Source organism: Camellia sinensis, chromosome 5 (assembly GCF_055761805.1).
Source record: "Camellia sinensis isolate YWXY chromosome 5, ASM5576180v1, whole genome shotgun sequence".
NCBI lineage: Eukaryota > Viridiplantae > Streptophyta > Magnoliopsida > Ericales > Theaceae > Camellia > Camellia sinensis.
Window position 1 is genome coordinate 191237050 of NC_138965.1, and position 9598 is coordinate 191246647.

The 9598-nt window shown below is 45.6% G+C and overlaps 1 protein-coding gene across 1 annotated transcript; it reads right to left on the reverse strand.

Moving 5' to 3' along the window:
- Positions 1–1823: 1823 nt before the first annotated feature.
- Positions 1824–2381, reverse strand: LOC145791969 (uncharacterized). Its single transcript, XM_082872434.1, has one exon. It carries the CDS (start codon positions 2379–2381, stop codon positions 1824–1826), a length of 558 nt encoding a protein of 185 aa, XP_082728560.1.
- Positions 2382–9598: the final 7217 nt, after the last annotated feature.

A 9598-nucleotide genomic window follows, 5' to 3' on the forward strand; every position in this document is an offset into this window, starting at 1 on the left:
AAGAACAGTCGACACCTATTTGACAATCGACTTATAAATCAGTTTAGCGCGGCTACTAGGCTAGTGAGATGTTGCACCGCCTTGACTGTGTTGGGCCTCTCATGATCTTGGATGGCCTTGATCTGAGACGAATCAGCTTCTATTTCCCGGTTGATCATTAGAAAGCCCAGGAATTTTCCTGACCCCACGCTGAATGCGTACTTGGATGCGTTTAGTCGCAACATGTGGGACTTCAAAATTTGAAACATCTCATCTAGGTCCTTGAGATGGTCCCCCTTATTCTTACTTTTGACCACCATATCATCTATGTAAGCCTTCATTGTTCTGCCTAACAATGGTTCAAACATTTTGGTAATCATCCGTTAGAATGTTGCCCTCGCATTTTTTAGACCACATGGCATGACCTTGTAACAATATAATCCTCTGAGAGTTGTAAACGATGTGACCTTCTGGTCAGGTTTATATATAGCGATCTAATGGTAACCACGATACGCATCAAGAAAGCTGAGTCGGTTATGCCCTGCAATTAGGTCCACCAGCTGGTCTATTCGTGGTAGAGGAATGATGCCTTTCGGGCATGTTTTATTGACTGTTTTATAGTCCACGCAAACGCACCATTTGCCGTTCTTTTTTGGTACCACTATAGTGTTGGAAATCCACCTAGATAGTGTATTTCTCTGATTGTCCCTGCTGCTAGTAGGTTTCCCACTTTTTCCGTCACTATCTCTATGCGGTAGAGTGCCGATCGATGAGTTCGCTGTATAATTGGTTTGGCGATTGGGTGGACATTTAAGTTGATGGCAGATGATGTTGGAGTCAATGCCAGGCATGTCATATGGCGTCTAAGAAAACACTTCAATGTTAGAGGTTAAAAATTCCATGATCTCTGTTCTCTCAATGCTGGATAGAAACGAGCCGAGAAAAAAGAACCTCTCTGGGTTTTTCTCATCTATCCTTACCTCTACCAAGTCTTCTGCTGCCTTCTGTTCGGCTACTTTACCGACGTTTGCGAACAACTCGTTGCTTTCTGGCTCTTCTACCATTTGCACGAACCCTTTTGTAGCTCGATTGCCATTTACTGTAACGAAGCACTGTTTGGACATGATTTGGTCTCCTAAGACTTCTTCAATCATTCCAGTTTTGTTAGGGAACCGTAACACCTGGTGGTAGGTCAATGCCACCACTCACATGGCGTGCAACCATACTCTTCTCAAGATTATATTGTAAGTGGAAGGGACTTTCAATACCTAAAATTTCACCTGTTTCGTCATCATTCCTGCCTTGACTGGCAGAATTATCTTGCCTACTGGCCATTCTAGCATTGAGTTGAAGCCGACTAGGGGAGATGTTGTGGGTGCTAAGTCTTTGTTCTCCAATTTTAATTACTTGAAGGTCTCGTAGTACACTATCTCGCATGAGCTTCCTTGGTCAATTAGGATCCGCTTGATGTCAAAATTCTTGACGTGCAGAGTAACCACCAGTGCGTCGTTGTTAGGGTTTTGTAACCTTGCTAAGTCTTTGTCAGAAAAGGTGATGACGTTTGTTGCCTCCGTTTTTCCCCTCTTCACGGTAGGTTGTGTACTTAGTACCTCTCTCATGTGTTCAACCTTTTTTATTATCCCTTTGAGTTTATATACCCGTTCAAGTTCGATGATCTCATGTATTACATTGATTATGCCTTGGGGCGGACCATCGACCGGCATCTCATCCGGCCTGTTGCGGTCCTAGGGGGTTGGTTGTGTTTCCCTTTCAATATATTGGTCTAGGTGGCCTGTGGCCACTAACTCCTCCAGATGTTGCCTTAATGGCGTACAGTTTTCAGTTCAGTGCCCATTTTCATCATGAAAGGTGCAATGGTACCTATCATCGTAACCCCACTGTGCTTCTCCCAACTTGGATGGCTGCCAAACGAAGGGTTCATCGCGTATTTTGCTAAGAATCCGGTAGATAGGTTTATTGAATACCGTGGTGATGGCAGTGCGAACTCTGAACTTCCTTGCTTGGGGGTCCTCTCGGTTGGCTCGTCTGCCTCGCCTATTATTGCTCGATTGTTCTTCCCGTTTGACCGTGATAACTTTTGCCATAGGTTTTTTGTCTGACATCGTTGTTATGCCAGCTTTTGCTTTGAAGCGAGCAACATCTTCTTCTGCCTGGATGTGCTGATGCACTCTTTCTATTAGGGCCTCTATTGTGAGGGGTGGCGTCATCGTCATTGAATCCCTCAATTTATTGGCAGCTGACAAACCTCGTTTGTACTGTGCGATAGCTAGGTTTGTGGGGCAATCTTCAATCTGATTAAAAGTCTCCCAATACCGGTTATTGTAAGACCTCATTGTCTCCTTCTCGCCCATGTCTATGGAGAGAAGCTGGTCAATCTCCATTGGCGTCTTGGTGTTTATTTTGAATTTGGTCACAAATGCCTCTGCTTTTTTTTTTGTCCATGAAGCTATGCTACCTTCTGGCAACCTTTCAAACCATGTTAAACCCAGGTCACCAAGGCTTGAAGGAAACATGATACACGCTAGAGCCTTGTTTCACTGATACACGGCCAAAACCTGGCTCAAGTGGCTCAAGTGCATGTAGGGGTCTAACTTCCCCTCATATATAGTGAATTTAGGCTAGTGGAAGCCTAAGGGTAATGGTGCGTTCTCTATCTCTGGAACGAACAGCGAGCTCTGCAACCTCGCTAACGTTTTGTCTGATGGTTCGTAGGCAAGGCGTGGTTTTGGCATTCCAACCTCGATATTCCCATGTGTTCTAGAAGCCAACCGTTGCAACACTGAGACTCTACGGGGGTCGCGAGCCTGAGTGTCTTCTCTCATTCGAGCCCTTTCCTGTAGCACTGTATGTAGGTCTGCCGACCTAGGCAACTCCGTGTGCCTAGATGTTATTTGGTATGAATGCGAGAGCAGATAATTGCTTCCCTCCATATAAGACCTTTCAGTCCTTGTTCTCTCAAACCTGGAGTAACGAGTCCTAAAAGTCCTTCATTGTGTGTCGCCTGTCCTGAGGTTTCTATTTTTAACTTGTGACAGTGTGACTTGCATGTCTCGATCTTCTGAGTTGTAAGAGTGTGTGTTACCTTTGCGCATTTCTTCTGTTGCCACCCCATTACTTTTTATTTAGCATTTCATTGTCTCCATGTCTGCCGCCATCCTCTGTATCAATTCGTCTTGCTCCATTATGCAATCATCCAGAACTTGAGGATCCATCCTCCACCTCTACTTGTCAGGGCTCTGAGAGCGACGAGGGCTTGAGCCCCATCTTTCTCGTGTGTCTCTCCATGGGTTCCGTAATTGGGGATCTAATTCTACCATAGGTGGGATAAAAGGTAAACCTTCGCGCCTCCCACCTCATTCCGGGGTTTGTCCATCAATAGCAAAATGTGGTAAGTCTTCATTGTGCGTCATAGATTTCAACTAATAGAGGAAACTCAATCAAAAGGTTTGTTCTTTTTGTGACTTCCCACAGACGGCGCCAATTGTACGACCACAAAATAATCTTCTCGTATAATCCAGTTGATCAAGTTTACACTCCTCCAAACGTCGTCACTTTACCACCTGAAAACACAAACGTGAGCTAGTCGGCAGGTGTGTGCCGGAAACCTCTCTGATGCCTAAGTCAGCAAATTAACAATGGACACAAAAGTTCTGTGTATTATAGAGTGAGAATTGTGATACCTGAGATTAGGATTTGGTTTCAGCTTTTGTAGATTCCCATGGCACAATCCTAATAGGACTCCAACTCTTCAATGCAGAGTCTTCTTAGGAATCACATTCCTAAAAGATAATGCTTATCCTTTAACACCCTTCCTACTATCATTCAAACGAGATGGGTTCAATCATTTTACCTCGGCTGGTATCATACTCAACCGAACCAACACTGCTCTGCAATGCCTTAGGTATTACCGAGGTAAATCTTCGTGCAGGATGGCGCGCTGCAGAGCTATCTTTAGCCCGGTCCGCTTTCCTACTAACACCTCGGCCCTTCACGAGGTCTAGCGTTGGATAGCTAGGTCAGAGCCTTTGCAACCTACTTCTGGGCTAGCTTGGTGCCTAAATGGTCCAGGACAGCGCTGTCCAAGCACCGGCCTAAAAAATAAGAAGCTCGGCCCTAGTGCGGCCAATTTAATCACACAAATTACCATCTTAGATAATACTAAAGGTCTATAAAATTGCCCTTTTGATTTGGTTTGAAAATTTATAATGAGTTCATGGAGTTTCAAAAAAAAAAAAAAAATCAACCACTGACCGAACCTCACAGCCACCCAATAAATAAAATGGGAAAAAAATGCAAACCACGTGCACACATATTTGCTCACACATATATGGAGTGGCACTCATAATGGTGGAATCTTGGTAACACTTCTGTGATCTATATTCATCATATGGAACAAGCAGTTCTCTAAGCCACTGAAAAAATATAAATGTTAATAGTGTTGAGAATTTTAATAAAAATAAATATCGTAATTAATTGTTGTGTTTATTTCTTAATTGTTATGAGTTAAATTTGTTTTAAATCGAAATTCATTACAAATTAATGTGTATTATTACTATTATTTATTATATTATTTATGAGACAGTTTATTTCTCATGGAAGTATAATGCTATATACATGTTTGAGAGGGTAATTTTTGGGAAAAATTGGGCCGAGCTACGAGATTGGGCTTTGTGGCCCAAAGTGTGAAGGACTAAGTAAAAAGGCCGTAATGGTTACTCCGGCCCAGGAGAGGCAAGGTTACTCCGGCCTAGGAGAAACAAGGTTACTCCGGCCAGGGAGGTAAAATTACTTCGGCTCAGGAATTATAAAGATACTTCGGTCCAGGAACAATTTAGAGTTATGCCGGTCTTGGAGTCATACCGGCCGAAAGTCATTGGTTCGATCTAAGACCGTACCATTGGTTGTACATGAGAAAACCGAGATAAGGATAGAGTTAAGGGTGGAACCGAACTAGGAATAGTTCGGTTTACTCATTGGCTCTGCATAGCCAAGCTTAGTCCGGTCATATAGCAGTTCGGCCAAAGTAAAAACCATCCCACTTGGTTTAAGCAGTGGGGGGGGTGTAAAAGGATAAGCATTATCCTTAGGAGTATGAATCCTAGGAGGACTCTGCATGGAGGAATAAAAGTCCTACTAGGATTGTGTCACAGGAAACTTATAAAAGCTCACAAACATCACCTTGGAGGAGGTAATTGAAGACAACACAATTTTGCTTTCTGAGAATATAGAGCTTTGTCTATTTTTCTGACTTAGGCATCGGAGAGGTTTCCGGCACACACCCGCCGGCTAGCTCACGTTTGTGTTTTCAGGTGATAAAGCGACGTCGTACGGAGGAGTGTGGACTTGGTCAACAGGATTATACGAGAAGGCGTATTTCTTTCCCGTACAATTGGCGTCGTCTGTGGGAAGGATAGACAAGAACAAAAAACCTCTTGACTAAGCTTCTCATTTTCTCAATCAATGGCACACATTGAAGAACTACTGCAGTCCGCCGTCGACGGGCTAACTCCAGATGGGGGCGCAAGGCGAGAAGGATTGCCCTCTGTCCCTCCTATGGCAGATTTGGAGCCCCAACAACATAACTCCAGGAGGGGTGGCAGGGGAAGGCGTAATAACAGTCCTCGTCACTCTCAGAGTCCCGATCGGCAAAGACGGAGGATTGACCCTCAAGCTCTGGAAGACCGCGTAAAAGAGCAAGACGAATTAATAAGAAAGATGGCGGCAGACATGGAGGCCTTGAAACGCCAGATGAAGAAAAAAGAAGTGGCGACAGGAGAGGGGCGCAAAAACAAGACGCCCTCTCGCCACTCAGAAAATCGTAGTAGGAATACTACACCCTCACAAGGAGAGAGCAGAAGCCTCAGGACAGGCGACACTCAATCCTTGTCTTCCAGAACTCGTCACTCTAGGTCTGAAAGGACGAGATCTGAGAGATCATACACTGAAGGAAGCATGTATTGGCCTTCACATTCACACCAAACCAGATCTAGACAGACAGAGCTGCCCAGGTCATCCGACTTACGAACCGTGCTTGAAGAAAAAGCACGATACAAGGAGGATGCCAGGGCAAGGGATCCACACCGAGTTTCTGCCTTACAGCGGTTGGCTCCTCGGACGCATGGAAGCATCGAGGTTGGAATGCCAATATTGCGCCCTGTCTACGAACCAACGGACAAAGCCTTAGCAAGACTACAGACTTCGCCGTTTGTTCCAGCAATCGAGAACGCACCCCTACCATCAGGCTTCCTTCAACCGAAATTCACCACATATGAAGGGAAGACAGACCCGTACTCACACTTGAGCCACTTCCGCCAAGTCATGGCTATATACAGACGAAACGAGGCCTTAATGTGCATACTCTTCCCATCAAGTCTTGGCGACCTAGGCTTGACTTGGTTTGAAAAGCTCCCAGAGGGCAGCATAGCCTCCTGGGCTCAACTGGCAGAAGCATTTGTAACAAGGTTTCGAACGAACACTAAAACGCCGGTGGAGATAGACCAGTTACTCTCCATCGACATGGGGGATAAAGAGACCCTTAGATCCTACAACAGTCGCTACTGGGAAACATTTAATCAGATTGGGGACTGCCCCACCAATCTTGCCATTGCGTAGTATAAAAGAGGCCTTCCAGTAGGGAACAGACTAAGGGATTCGATCACCATGACGCCACCCCTCACCATGGAGGCCCTGATGGAAAGAGTGCATCAGCACATCAGGGTAGAAGAGGATGGCGCACGTGCCAAAGCAAAATCTAGTGCAACCGCGGTACCAGAAAAGAAGACCCCAGCAAAGGTTAATGCAGTAGATCGGCAGAATAAAAATGGGCGTGGCAGACGAGATAACGGAGAAGACCTAGACAAAAGATGGTTGAGAATCCGCACTGCCATAACAACGGTGTTCAAAAAACCAATATATCGGATTTTGAGCGAAATAAGAGATGAGCCTTTTGTCAAGTGGCCAGCCAAGCTAGGGGAAGCTCAGAAAGACTACGACGACAGATCACGGTGCACCTTCCACAAAGAAAAGGGGCACCGAACTGAGAATTGCACACCGTTAAGACAACACTTAGAAGAGTTGGTGGCAGCAGGCCACTTGGACAAATATATTGAAGGAGGGACGCAACCGACCCCCCAAGATCATAATAACCATCCCAACAGAATGCCAATCGACGCACCACCTCAAGGTATTATCAATGTCATACATGGAGTTTTTGAACTTGAGCGCGTATGCGAGCTCAGAGGATCAATTAAAAAGGCTGAGCACTTTAGAAAAGTGCTAGGTGCCCAACCAGCCACCAAGAAAGGGAAGACAGAGGCAACAAACGTCATGTCTTTTTCGGATAAAGACCTGGATCGAATATACTGTCCTCACAATGATGCTCTGGTGGTCACTCTCCGAGTCAAAGATTTTGACGTCAAGCGGATCCTGATTGACCAGGGTAGTTCATGTGAGATCATGTACTACGAAACATTCAAACAGTTGAAGCTACAAGACAAAGACTTGGCGCCTGCAGTTTCTCCCCTAATTGGATTTAACTCCATGCCAGAGTGGCCCGTCGGCAAAATAATCCTTCCAGTCAGAGTAGGAAGCGTAATAAAACAAGTGGAGTTCTGGGTATTGAAGGTCCCCTCCACTTACAACATCATCCTGGGCAGAACATAGCTGCATGCCATGCGATCGGTGGCGTCATCTTACCACCAAGTAATGCGGTTCCCCAACAACACCGGTGTAATTGAAGAAGTCTATGGAGATTAGATCATGTCAAAGCAATGTTTCACCAAGGTAAATGGCAGCTGCGCTGCCAAAGGATATGTTCATTCGATGGAAGAACCAGAAAGTAATGAACTATTCGCGGACGTCGGTAAAGAGGCTGATCAGAAAGCGGTGGAGGACTTGGTGGAGGTAAAAATAGATGAGAAGAACCCAGATAAGTTCTTTTTGCTTGGCTCATCATTATCCAGCACTGAGAGATTGGAGGTCTTGGAATTCTTGACCTCTAACATCGAAGTGTTTGCATGGACGCCCTACGACATGCCATGTATTGATCCAAACTTCATCAGTCACCAACTCAATGTCCACCCATCCGCCAGACCAGTCATTCAACGCACACGCAGATCAGCACTCAACCACGCCGAAATAGTGGCAGAAGAGGTAGGCAACCTGCTGGAGGCAGGAGCAATAAGAGAAGTGCACTACCCAAGATGGATCTCCAACACAGTCGTAGTGCCAAAAAAGAATGGTAAATGGCGTGTCTGCGTCGACTACAAAACAGTCAACAAGGCATGCCCAAAAGATAGCTTTCCTCTACCAAGGATAGATCAACTTGTGGACCTAACGGCAGGACATAACCGACTTAGCTTTCTGGATGCATACAGAGGCTACCACCAGATCGCCATGCATGAACCAGACCAGGAGGTCACATCCTTCACAACACCAAGGGGATTATATTGCTACAAGGTCATGCCCTTTGGCCTAAAGAACGCAGGGGTGACATTCCAACGAATGGTCACCAAGATGTTCGAACCATTGTTAGGCAGAACAATGGAGGCTTACATCGACGACATGGTGGTCAAAAGGAAGGATGAGAATGACCATCTTAAAGACCTAGGCGAGATGTTCCAGATCTTGAAGAAACACAAGTTGCGCCTCAATGCGTCCAAATGCGCATTCGGAGTTGGATCTGGCAAATTCTTGGGCTTCCTTGTGACCAACCGGGGTATAGAAGCAGACCCTTCTCAGATTAAAGCAATCCAGGAGTTGGAGAGACCAAACTCAGTCAAAGAAGTGCAGCATCTCACTGGTATGGCGGCTGCGCTCAACCGGTTCATAAGCAGGTCATCAGACAGACTACGACCATTCTTCCAAGCTTTAAAAGCCAAGTTTGAGTGGGATGAAGAATGCGACCAAGCTCTGGAAAGCTTGAAGGAGTACATGTCTTCCCCACCACTACTTGTTACTCCAGTACCTGGTGAAGAACTCTTTTTGTACCTAGCAGTCTCTCAGTACGCAGTTAGCGCAGTGTTGGTTCGTGCAGAAAGAACACAACACTTGCCCATCTTTTATGTCAGCAAGACATTGTTGGGAGCCGAAACAAGGTACTTGCCCTTAGAGAAACTAGCATTAGCATTAATGATGGCATCCAGAAAATTGGCACACTACTTTCATGCCCACACCATAGTCGTCCTCACAGCTTTTCCACTAAAAGCTTTATTTGAAATGGCGAACTTTTCTGGGCGAATATTAAAGTGGGCAGTAGAGTTGGGACAATTCGACATCAAGTTCCAACCCAAGACCGCAATAAAAGCCCAATCTTTGGCAGACTTCGTCGCAGAGTTTACTCTTGGAAGTCATCATATCTGCCCAGTCGACCTAACTGACACAACCGAACTAGGGACGGAAGTTGACGCCGGAATAGCGCAACCCCTAGTAGAGGGTAGTCAATCAAGCACCAAGACAGACCATACTAAGGACAACAAGGAAGAGACAAACAAAGGCTCACCAACAGTTCAATCAGAGGACGAAGGGCAGACAGCAAACATGGACCTTGAAGAAAACACCATCCTTGACCCCACGACATCATCTGACCCCTCCACTTGCT

Excerpts from the sequence above, each read along its gene's own strand:
- LOC145791969 (XM_082872434.1), bottom strand. The coding sequence starts at position 2,381 with ATGGAGATTGACCAGCTTCTCTCCATAGACATGGGCGAGAAGGAGACA.